Source organism: Aquarana catesbeiana, linkage group LG10, assembly GCF_042186555.1.
Source record: "Aquarana catesbeiana isolate 2022-GZ linkage group LG10, ASM4218655v1, whole genome shotgun sequence".
In the NCBI taxonomy this organism is placed as follows: domain Eukaryota; kingdom Metazoa; phylum Chordata; class Amphibia; order Anura; family Ranidae; genus Aquarana; species Aquarana catesbeiana.
In genome coordinates this window covers 210450876-210475512 of record NC_133333.1, presented here as the reverse complement: position 1 = coordinate 210475512, position 24637 = coordinate 210450876, and the positions used below count along the sequence as shown (strand labels likewise).

Genomic DNA, 24637 nt, shown 5'->3' with positions numbered 1-24637 from the left:
CCCCGCCCATTTTGCACCCCATGTTCCTGAATTTTAAAAACAAATGTGCCATTCGTTTGTGCCGCGTTTGTGCTGGTTTGTGCCGCAAAAATAAACGTTTGTGCCGCTTTGGTTGCGGAGATATTGTGCATTATAGTTGCTGTAACCCCGCCCATTTTGCACCCCATGTTCCTGAATTTTAAAAACAAACGTGCCATTAGTTTGTGCCGCGTTTGTGCTGGTTTGTGCCGCAAAACGAAACGTTTGTGCCGCTTTGGTTGCGGAGATATTGTGCATTATAGTTGCTGTAACCCCGCCCATTTTGCACCCCATGTTCCTGAATTTTAAAAACAAACGTGCCATTAGTTTGTGCCGCATTTGTGCTGGTTTGTGCCGCAAAAATAAACGTTTGTGCCGCTTTGGTTGCGGAGATATTGTGCGTTATAGTTGCTGTAACCCCGCCCATTTTGCACCCCATGTTCCTGAATTTTAAAAACAAATGTGCCATTCGTTTGTGCCGCGTTTGTGCTGGTTTGTGCCGCAAAAATAAAACTTTGTGCCGCTTTGGTTGCGGAGATATTGTGCGTTATAGTTGCTGTAACCCCGCCCATTTTGCACCCCATGTTCCTGAATTTTAAAAACAAACGCGCCATTCGTTTGTGCCGCGTTTGTGCTGGTTTGTGCCGCAAAAATAAACGTTTGTGCCGCTTTGGTTGCGGAGATATTGTGTGTTATAGTTGCTGTAACCCCGCCCATTTTGCACCCCATGTTCCTGAATTTAAAAAAAAAACGCGCCATTCGTTTGTGCCGCATTTGTCCTGGTTTGTGCCGCAAAAATAAACGTTTGTGCCGCTTTGGTTGCGGAGATATTGTGCGTTATAGTTGCTGTAACCCCGCCCATTTTGCACCCCATGTTCCTGAATTTTAAAAACAAATGTGCCATTCGTTTGTACCGCGTTTGTGCTGGTTTGTGCCGCAAAAATAAAACTTTGTGCCGCTTTGGTTGTGGAGATATTGTGCGTTATAGTTGCTGTAACCCCGCCCATTTTGCACCCCATGTTCCTGAATTTTAAAAACAAACGCGCCATTTGTTTGTGCCGCGTTTGTGCTGGTTTGTGCCGCAAAAATAAACGTTTGTGCCGCTTTGGTTGCGGAGATATTGTGCATTATAGTTGCTGTAACCCCGCCCATTTTGCACCCCATGTTCCTGAATTTTAAAAACAAACGCGCCATTCGTTTGTGCCGCGTTTGTGCTGGTTTGTGCCGCAAAAATAAATGTTTGTGCCGCTTTGGTTGCGGAGATATTGTGCGTTATAGTTGCTGTAACCCCGCCCATTTTGCACCCCATGTTCCTGAATTTTAAAAACAAACGCGCCATTCGTTTGTGCCGCGTTTGTGCTGGTTTGTGCCGCAAAAATAAAAGTTTGTGCCGCTTTGGTTGCGGAGATATTGTGCGTTATAGTTGCTGTAACCCCACCCATTTTGCACCCCATGTTCCTGAATTTTAAAAACAAACGCGCCATTCGTTTGTGCCGCGTTTGTGCTGGTTTGTGCTACAAAAATAAATGTTTGTGCCGCTTTGGTTGCGGAGATATTGTGCGTTATAGTTGCTGTAACCCCGCCCATTTTGCACCCCATGTTCCTGAATTTTAAAAACAAATGTGCCATTCGTTTGTGCCGCGTTTGTGCTGGTTTGTGCCGCAAAAATAAACGTTTGTGCCGCTTTGGTTGCGGAGATATTGTGCGTTATAGTTGCTGTAACCCCGCCCATTTTGCACCCCATGTTCCTGAATTTTAAAAACAAACGCACCATTTGTTTGTGCCGGGTTTGTGCTGGTTTGTGCCGCAAAAATAAACGTTTGTGCCGCTTTTGTTGCGGAGATATTGTGCGTTATATTTGCTGCAACCCCACCCACTTTGCACCCCATGTTCCTGAATTTTAAAAACAAACGTGCCATTCGTTTGTGCTGGTTTGTGCCGCAAAAATAAACGTTTGTGCCGCTTTGGTTGCGGAGATATTGTGCGTTATAGTTGCTGTAACCCCGCCCATTTTGTACCCCATGTTCCTGAATTTTAAAAACAAACACGCCATTCGTTTGTGCCACGTTTGTGCTGGTTTGTGCCACAAAAATAAATGTTTGTGCCGCTTTGGTTGCGGAGATATTGTGCGTTATAGTTGCTGCAACCCCACCCACATTGCACCCCATGTTCCTGAATTTTAAAAACAAACGCGCCATTTGTTTGTGCCGGGTTTATGCTGGTTTGTGTCGTAAAAATAAACGTTTGTGCAGCTTTGGTTGCGGAGATATTGTGCGTTATATGTTGTCAAACCACATTGACTTTACACCTTGTTATTAAAGCTTACATACAGAACCTAAACTCAGCTTGGGTTTCCTTAATGTAAAGCTCCTCCCACTGTACTGGCACTGCACTTCATATTGTACCCTGAAAAAGGCACCTCTGCCGGGTTAGCCCCCCCATATCAAAATTTTTGAAAAAATCTTATGCAGTTTGTTAGATCTTTGTTAGATCAGGTTAGATCAACCGTTGTTTGCGTTAGATCTCACACAGAAGAAGCGATATTAACAGTTATTTGCTGGGGGGGCTAACTCGTCATCAGCCCCCCCTTATCAAAAAATTGACCAAACAGTTAGCTATTTTGGAAGCAATTTGTTAGATCCGGTATGATCAAGTGTTTTTAACGTTAGATCTCACATAATTAGAGACTGATTAAGTGATTAATGTGGGGGGGCTGGCCCCCCCTTATCAAATTTTCGGCCCAAAAATCATTCAGGCTAATAGATATTCGTTAGATCTGGTAAGATCAAGAGGTTTTAACGTAAGATCTCACATCATTTCAGAGATTTCATATTCTTTGCCAATAACAACATCAAAGTTAGTAGTTAATTGTTAGATGAAGTTATTATTGCATTAAACCTAGCATGCACATGGCAGAAATCAGTAATAATCGCAATGTAAGTAGGGATAAAAGCTTGTTGCAGTTTGATCAGTGAGATGTTTTATTTAATCTATGATAAATACATAACAATTCGTTATTTTATATGAGAAGTTAGGCCCCTGTGGCAGTAGCTTAAAATTAATAAATTTTGGCATCGCTGCTCTAAATTGTGGGCACAACTGGAACAGGCCCAGACTGACATTCTGCTGCCAGGGGCTCTGTGGTGCTATGACCAACCACCGCCTGTGCTGAAGTCACACCCCATAATGGGTACGACACTCCGCATATACTCCCAGGTCAGCACACAGAACCGGCTTTCTTCCCTGATTCCCCATTGCTCCCTATCATAGAAAAACCGTGGTTCCTCCCTGGTCTGGAACCGCAAATGTTTCGGACCCTAAGCCAAACAGCTAGGGTCCAGGCATCCCACTTCCTAACGGGAGGCCAATGGCCTTCCACAGTAGTGCTAATGAGCCCTTCAAACTTTCCTTGTGGACAGCGCTACAATTACAACACTTTCTCAATACTTTGCCTAATCCACAGGGATTTAATCGTCCCCTGACGTCCTTTGAAGCATACTGTTCCAAAGAAGGTTCCCTTCCACAGGCTCTATCCAAAACATACGCCCTCTTCAACTGTCCGGCTGAACAACCACACTTACCGTTCTTGAACAAATGGGAAAGTAAGCTGGGGCGTACATTTACATCTGCTCAGATACAACATGTCCTCAGATTTTCATTGAAATCATCGGTTTGTACGAAAATTAAAGAGACCAACTATAAACTGTTAAGAAGGTGGTACCTCACCCTGCAACTACTGACCAATGTTGGAGATGCCAGGGGGATGGAGGAACACTACTTAACATATTTTGGTCGTGCCCTAAATTGATTCCCCCCCCCTTCTCTCCTCTTACCTTTTCCATCCTTTTTTCCTTACCTTCTTTGATTATTGAAAATGAGAAAATAGTTTTGGGCAACAGTGGGTCTTCCTCCACAGCCCATTTTCCATCTTTAATAAAAACTGATAGGCCAGGAGGTAAGCAGCCTTTTGAGCAGTGTGCCGAAAAATGTTTTCAAAGAAATTGAGCGTGCCGATTTTATAACAAAAAAAGTCAACTTCACAATCTCAATCACGAAAAGGATTTTTTATAAAGTAAATGCTGTAAACTACTTTAGTAGTGAGAAATTAACATCCTGCACTCTCACGCCTCAGATCAACCCCAATTCATACACCTTCACACCTCAGATCACTGTATCACCTGCAAATCTGCCCCACCACTGTACCCCCCTGCTCAACTGCCCCACCACTGTAACCCCCTGCAAATCTGCCCCACCACCGTACCCCCATGCTCTTCTGTCTCACTGCTGAACCATCTTCTCATCTGTCCTAACACTGAACTTATCTGCTCATCTGCCCCACCACTGTAACCCCCTTTCTCATCTGTCCCACCTCTCTAACCCCCTTTCTCATCTGCCCCACCACTGTAAACCCCTTTCTCATCTTCCCCACCTCTGTAACCCCCTTTCTCATCTGCCCCACCACTGAAACCCCCTTTCTCATCTGCCCCACCTCTGTAACCCCCTTTCTCATCTGCCCCACCACTGTAACCCCCTTTCTCTTCTGCCCCATCACTGTACCTCCTGCACATCTGTCTCACCTCTGTTCCCCCTGCTCATCTGTACCACTAATGTACCTCCTTTCTCCTCTGCCCCGCCACTGTACCCCCCTGTACATCTGCCCCACCTCTGTTCTCCCTGCTCTTCTGCCCAACCACTGTAACCCCCTGCTCATCTGTCCACCAATGCACCTCCTTTCACATCTGCCCCACCGCTGTACCCCCCTGCTCTTCTGTCCCACCGCTAAACCCCCTTCTCATCTGCCCCAACACTGAACCCCTCCTGTTCATTTTCCCACCACTGTAACCCCCTTCTCATCTGGCCCAACACTAAACCCCTCCCCCTCTCATCTGCCCCATCACTGTACCCCCCTGCTTTTCTGTTCCACTGCTGAACCCCCTTTGCATCCCTCCCACCACTGCACCTTCTGCACATCTGCACCACCACTGTACCCCCTTGCTCTTCTGCCCCACCACTGTAACCCCCCTGCTCATCTACCCCATCAATGTACCATTTTTCTCATCTGCCCCACCACTGTACCTCTCTGCACATTTGCTCCACCGCCATATTCCCATGCTCTTCTGTCTACTACTGAATCACCTTCTCATCTGCCCTACCACTGTAACCCGCTTTTTCATCTGCCTTACTAATGTACCTCCTGCACATCTGTTTCACCTCTGTACCCCCTGCTCTTCTGCCCCACCTATGTTCCCCCTGTTCTCCTGCCCCACCACTGTAACCTCCTGCTCATCTGTCCCACCAATACACCTCCTTTCACATTTGCCCCACTGTTCTACCCCCCCTGCTTTTCTGTCCCACCACTGAATCTCCTTCTCATCTGCACCAAAACTGAACCCCCCCTGCACATCTGCCCCACGGCTGTACCCTCCTGTTCTTCTGTCCCACATCTAAACCCCTCCTGCTCATTTTTCCCACCACTGTACCCTCTTCTCATCTATGATATATGTGATATGCAGAGTGGTAAAAGGAAGCAGAGATGAGACACATCTACTTGTCCTGGCACACTCATCCTGCTGATTCACCTCTCACATCCAGCCCACGTGCTTGTATGGGATGTATGGGATGTATGGGATGTATGGGATGTATGTGATGTCACATACGAGCATCTGGAATGGATGTGCAATGATGAGCTCAGGTCAGGGGCATTTTCTGAAAGCAGTGGGCTTGTGTGCAGGATCATAAGTTGGGCCCCCGCAGCTGAGGAAAAGTTTTTGCGCCGCAGCAAAAGTTGGGTGTGATTTTCATTGCGCTGAATATAAGGGGGGGCAGCCTGTCCATATGTTCCACCTAATATCTCTATTTTGATGTGGAATATCTCTGAAATTATGTGAGATCTAACGTTAAAACCACTTGATCTTACCGGATCTAACGAATATCTATTAGCCTGAATGATTTTTGGGCCGAAAATTTAAAAGGGGGGGCCAGCCCCCCCACATTAATCACTTAATCAGTCTCCAATTATGTGAGATCTAACGTTATAAAACACTTGATCATACCGGATCCAACAAATTGCTTCCAAAATAGCTAACTGTTTGGTCAATTTTTTGATAAGGGGGGCTGATGACGGGTTAGCCCCCCCCAGCAAATAACTGTTAATATCGCTTCTTCTGTGTGAGATCTAACGCAAACAACGGTTGATCTAACCTGATCTAACAAAGATCTAACAAACTGCAGAGGTGCCTTTTTCAGGGTACAATATGAAGTGCAGTGCCAGTACAGTGGGAGGAGCTTTACATTAAGGAAACCCAAGCTGAGTTTAGGTTCTGTATGTAAGCTTTAATAACAAGGTGTAAAGTCAATGTGGTTTGACAACATATAACGCACAATATCTCCGCAACCAAAGCTGCACAAACGTTTATTTTTATGACACAAACCAGCACAAACGCGGCACAAACGAATGGCACGTTTGTTTTTAAAATTCAGGGACATGGGGTGCAAAGTGGGTGGGGTTGCAGCAACTATAACGCACAATATCTCTGCAACCAAAGCGGCACAAAGTTTTATTTTTGCGGCACAAACCAGCACAAACGCGGCACAAACGAATGGCACGTTTGTTTTTAAAATTCAGGAACATGGGGTGCAAAATGGGCAGGGTTACAGCAACTATAACGCACAATATCTCCGCAACCAAAGCGGCACAAAGATTTATTTTTGCGGCACAAACCAGCACAAACGCGGCACAAACGAATGGCGTGTTTGTTTTTAAAATTCAGGAACATGGGGTGCAAAATGGGCGGGGTTACAGCAACTATAACGCACAATATCTCCGCAACCAAAGCGGCACAAACGTTTATTTTTGCGGCACAAACCAGCACAAACGCGGCACAAACGAATGGCGCGTTTGTTTTTAAAATTCAGGAACATGGGGTGCAAAGTGGGCGGGGTTACAGCAACTATAACGCACAATATCTCCGCAACCAAAGCGGCACAAACTTTTATTTTTGCGGCACAAACAAGCACAAACGCGGCACAAACGAATGGCACGTTTGTTTTTAAAATTCAGGAACATGGGGTGCAAAATGGGCGGGGTTACAGCAACTATAACGCACAATATCTCCGCAACCAAAGCGGCACAAACATTTATTTTTGTGGCACAAACCAGCACAAACACAGCACAAACGAATGGCGCATTTGTTTTTAAAATTCAGGAACATGGGGTGCAAAATGGGCGGGGTTACAGCAACTATAACGCACAATATCTCCGCAACCAAAGCGGCACAAACGTTTATTTTTGCGGCACAAACCAGCACAAACGCGGCACAAACAAATGGCATGTTTGTTTTTAAAATTCAGGAACATGGGGTGCAAAATGGGCGGGGTTACAGCAACTATAACGCACAATATCTCCGCAACCAAAGCGGCACAAACTTTTATTTTTGCGGCACAAACAAGCACAAACGCGGCACAAACGAATGGCACGTTTGTTTTTAAAATTCAGGAACATGGGGTGCAAAATGGGCGGGGTTACAGCAACTATAACGCACAATATCTCCGCAACCAAAGCGGCACAAACATTTATTTTTGCGGCACAAACCAGCACAAACGCGGCACAAACAAATGGCATGTTTGTTTTTAAAATTCAGGAACATGGGGTGCAAAATGGGCGGGGTTACAGCAACTATAACGCACAATATCTCCGCAACCAAAGTGGCACAAACGTTTATTTTTGCAGCACAAACCAGCACAAACGCGGCACAAACGAACGGCGCGTTTGTTTTTAAAATTCAGGGACATGGGGTGCAAAGTGGGCGGGGCTTGCATTAAATTGAATGTTTAATATCTCAGAAACCGAACCGGCACAAACGCTCATTTTTGCGGCACAAATCAGCACAAACGCGGCACAAACGAATGGTATATTTTTATTCAGGTTTTACAAACATGGGGTGCCAACTTCACACAGCTTTTCTCAGATCATGCTGTGTCAGCAGAAGCTGACAGACTTCTCTCCGGCTAGCAGTCACAGGACTCCGGTAAGATGTTGGGGGGGGGGATTTTTTCCTAAAAACACCCCAAACCTGGATAAAAGCTCTCCCCCTCTCCCTGAGTAGAGGGAGAAGCCAGAACGATCTGTCATAGCTCTCCTCCCTGCCACCCCCCCCCCACACTCACACGCCGATCCCATCGGATCGGAGGCCCACGCTCGTGTGGGAAAACGATCTTTTTTGAAAAAGGGAGGGGGGGCACAGTGGAAATATGGAGTGGGCGTGGCTTAGCACAGTGTTGTCGTGCAGCAACGTCCAGCGCGGGAGTACTTTTAAAAGGCTCAATTTTTGCTGACTGCAGCTGTCGGAGAGACACAAAAGCAAAAAGGGGGTAAGTGGTGACACAGGCATTTCCTTAGCACATTTACTGAAGCATCAGGCTGAGCGTTAATAGCAGCGACAGTTGCTGGACTATTTGCTCAAGCAGTGAATGTGATTTCTTCTGGTAGTACCTCTGCATTTGTGCATTGGGCTATGGTCAGAAGGGGAGGTGGAAACACCCCAAAAAAGGGCTTAAAATGGACTCCTTCAAGCTCTAAACAGCCTAAACTCATCTCTACAATGGCATCCTCCCCTGAGAGTTCTGGGGTGGCCGGTCAGAGTAAGCGATCAGGGCTATCAAATATTGCAATTGTTTTCAACACTGTAGCCCCTGTCTATATTACTGAAGAGGGTTTTTCCTGAAGCCATGATAGGATTGGCTAGCGGCTTTAATCGCATGCCAGAATGGGATAAAATGCGACAGGTCCCTTTCCATTACCCAGGACCCCCAAACTGAGGATCTGGGGGCGGGAGAAGATGAATTTCCCTGAGGGGACCGTGAAAAGACTGATGACTCCTCTTCTGAGGGGTCAAATGCGGGGGGATCAGCTCCACAATCTGAAAGATTGATGGTGCATTTCTTACTGAATTTGTCCGCTCCACATTTTTTGCTACTCTTCATTGAGTCGGTTGATATGCCCACTTTTTGTTTGGGTTCACTAAAGCCTCCTCAAGCTGCGCATGGCTTTCCTGTCCATTTATTGCTGGAAAGGCTTATGTATTCTGAGTGGGATCACCCAGATAAGCATTTTTTTCCTCCTATAAAGTTTTAACACTTTATCCTATGGAGGAAAAATTCACTAAGAAGTGAGAGATACCAGCAATTGTCGCTGCTATATCCTCTGTGAATGAAAGTTTGACTTGTCCGATAGACAATGCTCAATTGCTTAGAGATCCAATGGATAAGAAGTTGGGAATTCTTATTCTTAAAAAAAAAAAAAAAAGTTTTTCTGAATGACTCAACCTGCGCTAGCAGTAATTGGTGTATGTCAATCCTTGAGAGACCAGTTTAAACAAGTGCTCAAGGTTATTCCTGATCAGCAGGCCCAGGATTTAGCCAAGTTGCCAGTGGCATTATGTTTGGCAATAGACGCCATGAGAGATTCTATTCTTCAAGCCTCGCGCCTTACGCTTGGGCTGGTGCATAGGCATGGATTATGGTTGAAAAATTGGTCAGCCGAAGCATCATGCAAAGCTCCTGGCTAGTTTTTCTTTTCATGGTGAACGGCTGTTTGGGGATGATTTGGATAAATACATCCAAAAAATTTCTAGTGGAAAAAGTACCCTTTTGCTAGTTAGGAAGAGGAGTAAACTTATTTAATTTAAACAAGGTCCTTCTCCAGTGCCAGGAGCATCTGCCTCCAGGCAGTCACGACGGCCTCCGCTGTTAAGTTCAAGAGGGAAACTGAAGCCTCCTTATGAGGGGGCACCCCCCGCTCGCTCGGGTGGGGGGAAGACTTCTGCAGTTCTCAAGGGTCTGGCAGGAAGAGTGTCGGAGCCTACGGCCACATCACCCTGAAAGCACCCTATCTTGTCTGATCTCAGAGGCTAAGCAGGGTTGGGCCTGGTCAGTACCTGGATGGGAGACCGCCTGGGAATAACAGGTGCCGTAGGCTGCAGATGTGTGACTTCCTCAATAACTCTAGGGTACAAATTTGAGTTCTGAAAGTCCCCGTTTCCTCGTTTTCTCAGATTCCAGAGGGAAAGTCTCTCTTTCAAGCATTGGACCATATTTTGTCTCAAAAAATTGATCTTATGGGTTCCCATGCAAGAGCAGGGATTGGGGTTTTATTTAAACCTTTTCATGGTACCAAAACCAAGTGGGTATGTTAGACCCATTCTAGATCTTAAAGATCTAAACCGGTTTCTGAATATCCGCTCTTTTCACTTGGAGTCAATCCGATCAGTGGTCTCCATCCTACAAGGTGGAGAACTTCTGGCGTCAATAGACATCAGGGATGCACACCTCCATGTGCCTATATTTCCCGCTCACCAGAAATATCTACGTTTCGAGGTAGAAAATCTTCTTTTTCAGTTTGTAGCTCTGCCTTTCGGTCTAGCTACTGCACCTCAAGTATTTACAAAGGTCCTGGCCCCTCCTGTAGCTGGATTAAGGCCCCAAGGTATAACAATTATAGCTTACCTAGATGATCTGCTCTTGATAGACCAGACGGTAGCCCGCTTAGACCAAAGTATGATCTACAGTCAACTACCTGGAATACCTAGGTTGGATTCTCAACCTAGAGAAATCCTCCTTAAAAACTATCAAGGAGATTGGAATACTTGGGTCTGATTATTGATAGAGCCCAGAAAAAGGTATCCTTTCCCCAGGCGAAGATCAATGCCATAAAGGAACTGATTCAGGTGTTCAAGGCAAAAAAGAATCCTTCAATTCGACTTTGCATGAGGTTGTTGGGCAAGATGGTGGCTCCATTCGAGGCCGTTCCTTATGCTAAGTTTCATTGAGGCTGCTGCAAAACAGTATCTTATCGGCTTGGAACAAGAAGGTCCAAGCTCTAGATTTCCCAATGTGTCTGTCTCCAGGGCGCGCCGGAGCCTCAGTTAGTGGTTGATAACCAAGAATCTGCAGAGGGGAAAATCTTTCCTACCAGCTACCTGGCAGATGGTAACAACAGATGCCAGCCTTTCGAGTTGGGGAGCAGTCTTCGAAGAGGCGACTGTCCAAGGGAAATAGTCCAGATCAAAATCGACCTTGCCCATCAACATTCTAGAGATCCGGGCAGCGTGCTTGGCACTGAGGGCCTGGACGTTCAGGTTACGGAATTGTCCTGTCAGGATCCAATCCGACCATGCCACAGTAGTGGCCTATATCAATCACCAAGGGGGCAGAGAGAGGTCAATCACATCTTAACTTGGGCAGAAAACAATGTACCTTGCCTATCGGCAGTCTTCATTCCGGGAATAGAAAATTGGTAGACTACTTGAGTCGCCAGCAGTTGTTCCCGGAAGAATGTTTCCTTCACCCCGATATCTTGCTGGCAATATGCCGAAGTTAGGGGATCCCAGGCGTAGATCTGTTTGCATCCAGGTTCAACAAGAAAATCGACAACTTTGTGTCAAGAACAAGGGATCCGCTAGCATGTGGAACAAATGACTTAGTGTTCCAGTGGAATCAGTTCTCACTGATTTATGCATTTCCTCCTATTCTGCTGCTTCCACGACTGCTTCGCAGGATCAAGCAGGAAAGGAGATCGGGGATTCTTGTGGCCCCTGCGTGACCCAGAAGATCTTGGTATGGAGAGATTATAAGGATGGTGGTAGGGGACCCATGGACCCTACCACCACGTCCAGACCTCTCGCAAGGTTTGGTATTCCATCCTACCTTACAAACGCTAAATTTAACGGTTTGAGTCCCACATTCTGAAGAAGCGTGGGCTGTCAGGTCCAGTGGTATTTACCTTGATTAATGCAGGGAAGCTGGCTTCCAGAATCATAGACTATAGAGTCTGGAAAGCATAGGTCTCCTGGTGTGAATCCAGGGGTTGGCACCCCAGGAAGTATGTCATAGGTAGAATCCTTGACTTTCTGTAGATGGGGTTAGAAATGAAGCTGGCGTTGCGTACTATCAAAGGCCAGGTCTCAGCCTTATCGGTATTATTTCAATAGCCACTTGCTTTGCATTCTTTGGTTCGTAGCTTTATTCAGGGGGTAACGTGGCTTAATCCTCCGGTTAAGTCACCCCTGAATCCTTGGGACTTTAATTTAGCAAAGCCCTCTTTTGGCATTGCTAAAACAGTCTTTTTGAGCTGATACAGCATATCCCCTTGGTCTTTTTGACAAGGAAACTAATTTTCTGGTAGCCATATCTTCTGCAAGAAGGGTATCAGAGTTGGCTGTTCTTTCTTGTAAAGAGCCATATTTAATTATTCACAAGGATAAGGTAGTATTGCGTCCTCATCCTAACTTTCTACCGAAGGTAGTGTCTAGTTTTTATCCAAACCAGGATATTGTTCTACCTTCATTTTTTCCCAGAACTCTGTTCTACAGAAGAGAAATTACTACATTCTCTTGATGTGGTGAGAGTACTTAAAGGCGACTGGTCAGATTCGAAAAACGGATGTTTTGTTTGTTTTGCCTGAAGGTCCTAGAAAAAGGACAGGCAGCATTGAAATCTGCTATTTCTAAATGGATTCAGCAAGTAACTGTTCAGGCTTATGGTTTAAAGAGGGAGATTCCACCCTCTCAAATCAAAGCGCACTCCACTAGGACTGTTAGTGCTTCGTGGGAGTGCATCACCAAGCTTCCATGTTTCAAATCTGCAAGGTCTCAACTTGGTCTTCAGCCCATACATTTACCAGATTCTATCAGGTGGATGTAAAAAGACATGAGGATATTGCCTTTGGGCGCAGTGTGCTGCAGGCAGCAGTGTAAGTCCTCTGATCTCCTGGTGCCCTTCTTTTGTTGTGTCTCCCTCCCCTCAGTTGGCATTGCTCTGGGACATCCCACATAGTAATTACTATGGCTCTGTGTCCCGTGATGTACGATAAAGAAAATAGGATTTTTATTACCGCTTACCTGTAAAATCCTTTTCTTGGAGCACATCACGGGACACAGAGGTCCCTCTTCTCTTTCTGGTATACACGTGTATTGCTTTGCTACAAAAACTGAGGTACTCCCAGTAGTGGGAGGGGTTATATAGGGAGTAGACTTCCTGTCTTAGGGTGTGCCAGTGTCAATCACCTGAAGTTGGCCTATAACCCACATAGTAATTACTATGACTCTGTGTCCCGTGATGTACTTCAAAGAAAAGGATTTTACAGGTAAGCTGTTATAAAAATCCTATTTTTAATGAAGTGAACTCATGTTGGTGTAATAATTCTGGCAGAAGGGGTCAATGCCTTTAAAATCCCATAATCTTCTCATCAATGGCCTTCCAGCTATACAATATTATTAATAGTGTGTGACTGTGGTGAGGACATTAAAGTGTAAGTCCCTCTGGTGCAGAGACTGATGTGATTGGCTCAGAGTTCTCTGCACAACACTGTAGAATATATCAGAGCTATATAAATGTATGTAGCACTACCCCCTAAGGGACTGCTTGGAATTACCTCATTTGCACTGCCATGACCTGGTGAACATTACAACCCACCTGACACTCTGGGTTACGACATCCTTGTACCACTGTGGAGTAATAAATCAGACAACTGCATTTATGTTCTGATAATATTTACTAGAACCAAAGAGATATTGTCGCAAAGAGGAGGTAATAGATCTGCTGAGTTTTTGGCAACAGCGCCGACTCAAAGGAATTCCTCCAAATGACACAAGGGAAGATATTAACAGATAAACAGTAGGTTATATACACTTCTTCAAAGAAATATTTCTAGCCCCTGCAGGGATACACATAACTAACAGATTATACTGACACACTGTAAAAGATAGAACCTGGCCGGCCTATGACTGTTACCCTAATGAGAGATCAGGCTTAGAAGTAATAGTATAATGGCCCTTGTATCAGTAATAGCAATAGTGTTCCTGTTGCAGATCTGATGGTCTTCACCGGTACGTAGGAGCTTGTTAACTGTAATTTGATAAGGTGTATTGGGAAGCAATACGTTTCTTGTAGGGAAGAAGGCTAACGATGGCACAGTGTTCAAAGTAGGTTCAGTAAAGTATTCCTAAGGTAAAGATGTCTGTGCAAAGGGTCCTAGTAAAACTGTGGCAAAGGGTGGGTAAAGGTTGGGCGATTACCCTCCCACCAATGACCAGGCCAATATGATGTCTTTCGGACAGTATCTTGTGTAGCAACACACCTGCAGCAAATCTGCCGCCTCGATCTCCCGATGTGAAGCTTGGTACACCGACTGGCAGGCGACCAGAGTGGTGCTGGATGGACATCAGATGACAAGCAGCAAAGATGGGCCCTTCTGGTATGGGTTGGAGTGTGTTATACCGCGTGGTAGGCCGCGACCCCTCTCTCAATGCACGGAGAGGTCCGTCTCACGTCAGGCCCAGGAGGAAGAGAGCTCTGCGTGGGCTTTTGTTTCTTTTATAGCTAATCTCCGCAATCTTCCTGATGGTCGCATCTCTGGGATATATAGTCCAGGCATTTAATCATATGAAGCAATTATGAGTCTGAGGAACTACTCATCCCCCAATCCCTTTTGTTTGACTCACAAATATGATGTTACCTGGTAATACTGATCACTAGAGGGACATGCAAAACAAGGAAACACTGGAGGATCACTGTATTTGACGGTTGCAGTCCATATTGCTACATGTATAATATTAGTGTGTGCCTGTGGTGGGAAATTAGATTGTAAGCTTTTATGGTTCAGGGACTGGTGTTATTGGCTCAGAGTTCCCTTTACAACTCTGTGGTATATGTTAGAGATTGAGCTATATAAAAGTGTAATAAAAGTGTGTGACTGTGGGGGGCATTAGAGTGTAAGTTCCTCTGGTGCAGAAACTGATGTGACTGGTCAGAGTTCTCTGTACAGCACTATGGAATATATCAGAGCGATATACAGTAAATATATAATAATAATAGTGTGTGGCTGTAGTGGAAACATTAGAGTGTAAGCTCCTCTGGCACAGAGATTGGTGTGAATGGTTCAGTGTTCTCTGTATAGAACTGCATTATATGCCAGAGTCATTTAAATATTTATAATAATGTGTGACTGTGGTGGGACATTGATTAGAGTGTAAACTCCTTTGGTGCATAGACTGATGTTAATGGTTTATTGTTCTCTGTGCAATGTTAGTGCTATATAATGTTATGTAACTAATATATTTTAAAGCTATATTTAATTATTTTTGTATACTTTTTTTGCTCAGATTTCTCACCATCTGCGTCCCCTTTGGATGGAGCGTTAGCTCCGCAGAACCAGAGTGATGGCACTGATCAGAACAGGAAGGCTAAAGTGAATCCACTGCCAGTCCTAGATTGGAACATTGATTGGATGGAAGAAATGGAGGCCAAGTACAACCAGAGGAGTCATACCAGGGCTCCGTATCCCTTCAGTAAAAAGGTGAGTGGGACAAGACTTCCTAGTTTTACTGTGATCCTCAATCAGGATGAAGTTCTGCTATCGGCACTCTCACAACTCTTTACTGTTATTAATAATACTGGAACTTAAATAATGTACAGGTTGGTGACCTTGGCACAAATACCCTTGAGTTCAGTTTGTGAGATCAACCAGCAACCTCAATTCACAGTGATGAACTTATCATTGTTCTGATTATGGATGGATGTTGGCAGGGCTGCCATTAAATATCATAGAGCCCTGTACAACCTACCTGTAGATAATTGTTCTTACTAGGCGTTCCTAATAACATATCCAGGATTAGGTCTTCTGATGGGCTGATCCTTTATCATCATGATTAGAAAGGCAGCAGCCTAGGTTCAAAACCAGATCCACATACCACACTTGTATCACGGTTCACCTACCCAAGGAGAACACCCCCTCCTTTGGATTTACACAAGAACCAATTCTCATTCCTATCTGTCCAACAGGACCAGATATTTACCAGATCCTTTAAGGCTGGGTTCACACTGGAGAATGCAGCAGCTCACAGCAGGAATCCGGTGCGTCTCCATTCAGCATTTCAGGTCCGATATCAGCCCGAATTTTTGGCTGAATTCAGACCTGAAATGGACCACAAGGCACACAGGGCCCCTGTGCAATTTGCACCAGAGATGTGTGAAGCGGCTCCACAGAGAGTCGGTCACAATCTCCTGTCATGCGAATTGGATGCGGGGAAACCCAATAGTGTGAACCCAGCCTTAAACTTGCTAGGGGATTGACACTCTTGGAAGGGTCAACTTCCTAGCACAGCTCCATCCTTCTTGCAGGTCATAGTCCTCTCCTCTTCTGGGGTGCTTAATTACTGTCTGTGCTGGCCCAGCTCCTCTACCCCTTACCTTACACACAACCTTTTCTATGGCTGTCAGGAATGGGGGTGGAAAGTATAAAGTGTCAATTGTGTGCCCAGTCGTAGTCTGCTGGTGCTTTTAACATCACATCCAAGATGGTGGCACCCAGTGGCAGTCTCAGGGCTTTTAGATGCTTACACAAGGGAGGATTTTTCAGGTACATGACATACATAGTATACTAAAATATGTTACTCCATGAGCTGAGCTGTCAGTATTTGGAAGTGAAAGGCTCAGGTTCAAATCATTTGTGAAGGTGTCAGGCACCATATTGGCATAAAGGCGGCACCTATCTTTTAGTAGACCGGAGTTCTTTTTAAACGACTATGCAGGCGCGGAGTAGCTCTTCAGACTTCAGAAAAGGGGCTTATAGAGTGGAAATGTTTTCCTTTCATTTATGAATACTCCCAGCAGCATTTTTTTTTTTTTACTTCAGATTGTAGTTAATGAGGATTAATGCCATCACGCTGCCAAACCGCATTCCATCACCTGTTCTGCACCTTCGCTTGCAGCAACACCATCGTATTGTTCAGTGATTTACTGTCAGTTCATCATATAACACCTGTCTGTGGGGGGATTCTGTCCAATCCTGCTGCGAGAATACAGCCAGCTGTCTCAGATCTCACCTCCACTCCTATCATGAAATCAATATGGGAGCACTCCGCACGTCTTCTGGGGGATTCACATTACAGGGATAGCAAATGGTCTGTAATGCATTACTGGTCCACCATCAGCTGCAACCAAGAACTACAACTGCCAGCATCTGACTCTGTGTTATTTAACCCTTCCAGCTGGCTGTATGTTTGTGTATATATATATATATATATATATATATATATATATATATATATATACATACATGTGTCAGCACAGAGGTGGGCCTTATTCCATACTGCCACATATCTGCAGCTCTGATTTACACTTACGCACCCCCAGCACTGAGAGATGATCATAGGCTGGTAGGACGGGCTTCTGATCATGTGATCATTGTGACAACCAAACACAGTGAATACATTATCCGTAAGCCCAGGAAATGCTTCTGCTTTGTTCCAGCTTTCTGATTTAAAATGTGAATTTCGTTATAGTCAATAGCAGCACATGCAAATTGCACTGAACCTGCAGTGAAAACTAAATATGCATTTTATTTACTGCATTTTTGTCCATATTTCCCATATGCCTGCAAGCAGAGAACATACAATATATTACCAAAAGTATTGGGACGCCTGCCTTTACACACACATGAACTTTAATGGCATCCCAGTCTTATACCCTGTACACACGGTCGGATTTTCCGACGGAAAATGTGTGATAGGACCTTGTTGTCGGAAATTCCGACCGTGTGTAGGCTCCATCACATATTTTCCATCGGAATTTCCGACACACAAAGTTTGAGAGCAGGATATAAAATTTTCCAACAACAAAATCCGTTGTCGGAATTTCCGATCGTGTGTACACAAATCCGATGGACAAAGTGCCAGGCATGCTCAGAATAAATTAAGAGATGAAAGCTATTGGCTACTGCCCTGTTTATAGTCCCGACGTACGTGTTTTACATCACCGCGTTCAGAACGATCGGATTTTCCAATAACTTTGTGTGACCGTGTGTATGCAAGACAAGTTTGAGCCAACATCCGTCGGACAAAATCCATTGACTTTGTTGTCGGAATGTCCGATCAATGTCCGATCGTGTGTACAGGGCATTAGTCCGTAAGGTTCAATATTGAGTTGGCCCACCCTTTGCAGCTATAACAGCTTCAACTCTTCTGGGAAGGCTGTCCACAAGGTTTAGGAGTGTGTCTATGGGAATGTTTGACCATTCTTCCAGAAGCGCATTTCTGAGGTCAGGCACTGATGTTGGATGAGAAGGTCTGGATCTCAGTCTCCACTCTAATTCATCCCCAAGGTGTTCTATCGGGTTGAAGTCAGGACTCTGTGCAGGCCAGTCAAGTTCCCCCAAACTCGCTCATCCATGTCTTTATGGACCTTGCTTTGTGCACTGGTGCGCAGTCATGTTGGAACAGGAAGGGGCCATCCCCAAACTGTTCCCACAAAGTTGGGAGCATGAAATTGTCCAAAACAACTCCACACCGCAATATTGAACCCTACGGAGTAAGACTGGGATGCCCTTAAAGTTTATGTGCGTGTAAAGGCAGGCGTCCCAATACTTTTGGTCAGTGGCGGCCACTCCATTAGGGCCCCCCTAATCCATGTGCATAGCCCCTAATCTACATGCCGGACGTATGGATTTCAATGGGTTTTTTTTTTTTGCAGCACATGATTAGAGCCGGAGGCTCTAAGTGGCTTCAAAAAAGGGTGAACTGCGCCCTGAGCCCACCCAGTTGTGTGACATTAGCAAATTAATATTCGCTAATTTCTGCCTGCTTCTCCTCCCGGCCAATCAGGAAGCGGGTCTCTGACTCCTAAAGGCTTAGGACTCCCAGCCCATCGGGTATCAGGACCCACTTCCTGTTTGGCCGGGAGTAGAAGCAACGGCCCGGAACTTCCCACGACAAGCTGGAGTGAGGAGCGGCCACTGCTTCTGGTAATATAGTGCACACAAAACGCATGTAAAATGCATCTTGCATTATATTTTCAGCTCAAAGCAGAACAGGCCCTAAATTGATTTAGTTGTAGTTTTATTTTAATTTTTATTCTAAGAACTAAAGTTGTATTCCAGGTATGTTTTTTTTTTTTTTGCATAGCTACATTGCTCCAGCTTGGACCAATGTAAACATTTCATACCTGTGGGATCCCTGTGGAAACGTAGTTTGACTGTAGTTGCAGCAACTACAACAGTGATCCTCACTGTCTTCTGGGCCCCATGACAAGCGGCTGCCCTGCTGTATACTGAACACAGGGGGGCTGCTTACCCGGTGTGGGTGCAATTCAGAAACCGGCCTGTATTCTTCTCAATGAATACAAGATGTTCTCTGATTGGACCAGGTGGAGAGGCAGTGTGGTGAGGTCACAATCTCCTCCTCTCTCAATCAAAGAACTCCTTGTATTCATTGATAAAAACGCAAATGGCGCTCGTGCAGAGCGACCCCCTGTGTTCAGTATGCAGCAGGGCAGCTGTGCGGCACAGGACCTGGAAGGCAACAAGGATCACCATAGTAGCGACTTCCACTACATTGATTCTCCGCTTCCACAGGGTTTGGCCAAGTATGGAATATACATACTTACAGAAACTATGCAATAAAGTAATTATGCAGTAAACATCCATTCCTGGAATACAGGTTTAACTTTTGATTGAATTGTGATTTTTTTTTTTCTAAACTGAGCCCACTGAAGCTTGCTGTATTTTTATGAAATCCGGTTCTGTTGTTTCAGATGGAACAATTTAAATGATAGTTTTCAGCTCTTCAAGCAAGATCGTCTGGCTGGCAAGTCTTGAGATCACAGATTCCAGTTTACCATCCCGATGGAACCCGCCGTCCAGCCCGCAGATGTTAGCAGAAGTCAACTTGCCATGTTCTGTAATGCCCTCACCTGTGCCATGGGGCATTTACTGTATTAAAGAATAGGAAAAAAACTTTGCTTTATGAAACCCCTTATGGCATGAAATCTGGAGCATGCAAGCTGTTCAGACATGTGCCTATTGTCCTATGTGCCTTTTGCATGACATCACTTCAATAATATATTATAGAATCCTAAGATAACAATATAGTATAAAGTTTCCAAACCTGTATTTCCCTTTAAAGACCAATTCCAGGTTTTATCTAATATGTACGTGAAAAATGCTATCTAGCATACACTGCAACCATTTTAAAATCACAAACTTTAAATTTGGTTCCTTATAATAAACTTGCAGCCAGAATCTAGAAGACACCTTGCAGGGTCATTTGGGTGTGTTTTGGAATTCCTCCCTACTTTTAGACCTGGGGTTCACAGATCACCAGTTAGAGTTGCCACCTCACCCCTTTAAACCCGAACATATATGAATTACACAGGTTCTGAGGCTAATTTAGGCTGGATTCACATCTATGCATGTTGCTTTTGAGCATTTCTGCAGTGCTTTTTGCGGGTGCTTGATGCGTTTTTGCCACGATTTGCATTTTGCGTTATTTTTTTTACACTGTGGTTGCTTAGCAACCAGCTATATACAGTGTAAAAAAAAGAAATAAAAAAAACCCTGCAAATCGCAGTAAAATCGCGGTAAAAAACCGCGATACTTGCGTTTTGGATGTGGGTCCATTGAATTCTATTAAATGCAAAACGCTGCATTTTGCATGAAAAAAGTCCCTGACCCTTTCCAAAAACGCAGAGGCACAAAAATGCATTGATATGGACATGTTCCATAGGAACCCATGTTAAAGAATTTCCCTGCATTTCTGCAAAATGCATCAAAAAACGCATTAGTGTGAATCAAGCCTAAATGCAGATAAGGCACCAAGTGAGTTTAATTACCACCTTAATCAGCCAAAGAACCTGTGTAATTAAGGGATGAGGTGGCAACCATATCACCGGTTGATCGACAAAAATGACTGGATAGGCTGGGGAACTACAGCAATGGCTGGATAAAAACACTCCTTAAGGCTCGATTCACATCTATGCATGTTGCTTTTGAGCGTTTTTGGAGTTTTTTTTGTGATGCTTGCCACGGTTTTGAGCAGCGTTTTTGTAGCGTTTTTGCCACGTTTTGCAGGTTTTTTTTTTACAGTTTTTTTTAGACTGTATACGCTGTAAAAACGCTGCACTTCATTTTTGATGCTGGTCCATTGAATTCTATTACATGCAAAACGCTGCATTTTGCATGAAAAAAAGTCCCTGACCCTTTCCAAAAACGCAGAGGTACAAAAAGGCATTGATGTGAACATGTTCCATAGGAACCCATGTTAAAAAATTCCCATGCATTTCTGAAAAATGCAAAATGCATAAAAAAAACGCGCTAGTGTGAATGGAGCCATTGTGCCTTTTGCATTTTGCAGATTTGCACTACAGAACGTGTTCCATAGGAAACCATGTTAAATGGACTGCAGTGCAAATCTGCAAAATGCAAAAAGCACTAAAAATGCATAGGTGGGAATCAGGCCTTAGGCTCGATTCACATCTATGCATGTTGCTTTTGAGCGTTTCTGCAGTGCTTTTTTGCGGTGCTTGCTGCGTTTTTGAACATGCGTTTGTGTGGCGTTTTTGCCGCGTTTTTGACATGTTTTGCGTTCTGTTTTTTTTTTTTTACATTTTTTTTATACTGTATACAGTGTAAAAAAAAAAAAACGCAGCAAAAACGCAGTAAAAACGTGGTACTTGCGCTTTGGATCCGGGTCCATTGAATTCTATTACATGTAAAACACTGCATTTTGCATAAAAAAAAGTCCCCGACCCTTTCCAAAAATGCAGAGGTACAAAAAGGCATTGATGTGAACATGTTCCATAGGAACCCATGTTAAAAAATTCCCATGAATTTCTGCAAAATGCAAAATGCATCAAAAAACGCATTAGTGTGAATAGAGCCTGAGGAGGCAGACTGTGCTTCAAAGGTTCAACAGCTTATTACACAGCTGTGTCCATTGGCATGCAGTGTTTTGCAATAATACTTTTATTCTAAAAGAAGGAATAATCAATCAGGAATCATTTACCTTTTTTTTTTTCTTTTTTTTTTTGTCTTAGATTTAGTTATTTTTTTCCTAACAAAATTCCGTAGAAAGGACTTACATTTAAAATCGCAAATGGTAGCACTAAATTTAGTTTTATATAAATTTGTTTTATAGTACATTCAGATCAGATTATTTATTTTTTAAGATCTGAATACACAATTGTAAGATTTTTATCTGACAAGTGTCAATATAATCCTGTCCATGCACAGGAAAAGGCAAAAACATTTTTTGAGCCCGGGTTCACACCTATGCGAATTAGATGTGCGTCTTTGGCTGCGTTTCAGGGCCGAATTCAGGCATAGAATCGGCCCTGATTCGTCCCTGAAACGGTGAACAGGGACGCTCCTGTGCGGTCCGCAGCGCATTATGGTGTGAACCCGGGCTAAAAGAAATGTTGTTTTAAAGTGGACCAGAACTAAAAAAAGACCACAGGCATACTGATAAGTAGTCTTTTGCCATCTGCCTACTATTTTAGTGCACAGCTTCTACAGTACAGGTCATCATTAACTGTCCACACAACAGTGCTGCAGTTTGCTGAAGAATCCTGATAGAGAAAAACAGAGAATGAACAGGCTGCATATAAACTGATTTTACAGCAGTTCACTGTGAAACTTTTCCCCATAGAAGGCAATAGCTTTTCCTGTTTTCTGAATACCCTCTACATCAATTTCAGTGTTTTAATAGTTTACGCTCAGTTATTTTTGCTGCATCCAATCCACCCTCACTGATCTCCAGCCATTGGAGACATGTAAACAACCTCCATTTTGATATAGGCGCAATGGTACGCGTATTGATGCGCTTATGTTGAATCCGACACAATATAGCCGCGATCATTTCATTTCCTCACCATCCAGAACGTAAGCAGACAGACGCCAAAACCACCTTCATGTCTGTCACATAAAGACCCAGAAAACACGGAGCCCGCGCCGCACACATGCCTGATATGGAGTTCCAGATCCTTTGTACTGTAGCCAACAATGACCTCTTCTGAGTTACTAACTTACTGCCAGATTTGTAAATTGTGCGCATATAAATATAAATACTTTTATATCCTGATTTTATCATAAAGTCAGTTTTCAATGCTGTGAAATTAGACAGTCTGGCGGGAAGGGATCTGAGATAACAATGTATAACGTTTACACTAACAACAATGTATCTATGTCTGTGCTGTAAATAGATCATTGTAAGTACATTAGGATGATACAGATGTAGACCTGTATATCAAGTTTTTTAAATGTCTTCCTGATTTTTATATTGTGTGACGTCAACTCAGAAATCTAAAATGTGCAAATAAATTTTATTATATGATAGAAATGTGTTTATATTTTTTTAAAAGGAGAAGTGTGGTATTAAGAAAAAGAAAATACTTGCTGCAGCATCGATCTGATGATGTAATTGCCCCCCCCGCCGGAACTGAGCGATCACATGACCGTTGATTGCTCAGGTCTCGGTCTGCATTAAGTACAGAGCGGTGACTGTCAGGGAACGCTCTCTGCTCTGCGCCTCCCTCCAGCGCTCACTGGAGCACCGGGCTGGGGAGGGGGCGGGAGCTGCTGGCTCAGGCTCTCAGTGGGGTGCTGAGAGGCTGAGCCAACTGCCAATTGGGCATTTGGCTGGATCCAGACATTATTGCCGGGATTTTTTTGTACCAAAAATATGTAGAAGAATAAATATCGGCCTAAACTGAGGAAAAAATTAGTTTTTTTGATAAAAAAAATGTGGGATATTTATTATAGCAAAAATTAAAAGATATTGTTTTTTTTTTTTTTTTTTTTTTCAAAATTTTCGCTCTTTTATTTAAAGCACAAAAAATAAAAACCGCAGAGGTGATCAAATACCACCAAATAAAGCTCTATTTGTGGGAAAAAAAGTATGTCAATTTTGTTTGGGTACAGCGCCGCCCGACTGCGCAATTGTCAGTTAAAGCGACGCAGTGCCGAATGGCCTGGTCATTGTGCAGCCAAATCTTCTGGGGCTGAAGCGGTTAATCAGGGTTCCATGGAACTCTAAGCAACTTCCAGAAGTTATAAAAACAAATAAAATGCCGCACTTTATTAAGATGTGACACATATAAAATGCATGAATATCTTAGTGCAAACCGCGCATGATGTTAAACATAATAACATAATACGCGTAGGGGAGGGGACAGGACGGTGCAGTAGGCAGCAGGTTTGAACGCTGCGAACGGGCAAGCTATCTCATCGTTTTTATCTTTTATCTGCTATAGAGTGGTGCGCACAAGTTTGTTGTCAACTTTGGAGCACCATCACAGGATTTTGCTTTGCCAGCACAATGGACATTTATTATTTTATTACTTAATATGTTTGATCTCAGAGGGGGCGTTCCGCATAATTGAGTTGATCTATTTAGGTGGAGTGTCAGCACGCCGCCCGTACCCCAGGAAGACGACAGATTTGTCGAAACGGCGTAGGGAGGAGCAGCGTGCTGACGTCCCCACCATACAACGCTGATCCCGGAAGCTACGGGCAGCGACTGCTAGCCGGCCGGTATATATTGGTTTACATGCGATTTGAACTTCACACACTGTAAGTGCATTTCCTATTTTCCTTTTTAATAAAAGTTACTGTGTTACGCTATGGAGTTTTTTCTTTTTATCTTTGGGGATCTGAGCGGTTGTGCATCATTCTGTGGAACCTCTGAGCGGTGACCTGTGAAATATTCCCGGCAGAGACCCAGTGGCTGGGGTGGAGGACTTTTCTTTTAATCATCACGCTCCCCAGGATGACAGTTTTGCATGCTTCACACCT

At 44.1% G+C, this 24637-nt stretch overlaps 1 protein-coding gene and 1 pseudogene across 3 annotated transcripts in view; both read left to right on the top strand.

The window, feature by feature from the left end:
• ROBO4 (roundabout guidance receptor 4) overlaps positions 1–22091 on the top strand; it is a 161887-nt gene extending 139796 nt beyond the window's left edge. For all 3 annotated transcript variants that reach the window (XM_073603236.1, XM_073603238.1, XM_073603237.1), the window contains exons 19-20: positions 15177–15370; positions 19603–22091. In XM_073603236.1, coding sequence (XP_073459337.1) covers positions 15177–15370; positions 19603–19620 — 212 coding nt within the window. In that variant the 3' untranslated portion in view covers positions 19621–22091. The remainder of the gene's footprint in view (positions 1–15176; positions 15371–19602) is intronic.
• On the top strand, positions 9876–9994 carry LOC141111597 (5S ribosomal RNA; annotated as a pseudogene).
• Positions 22092–24637: the final 2546 nt, after the last annotated feature.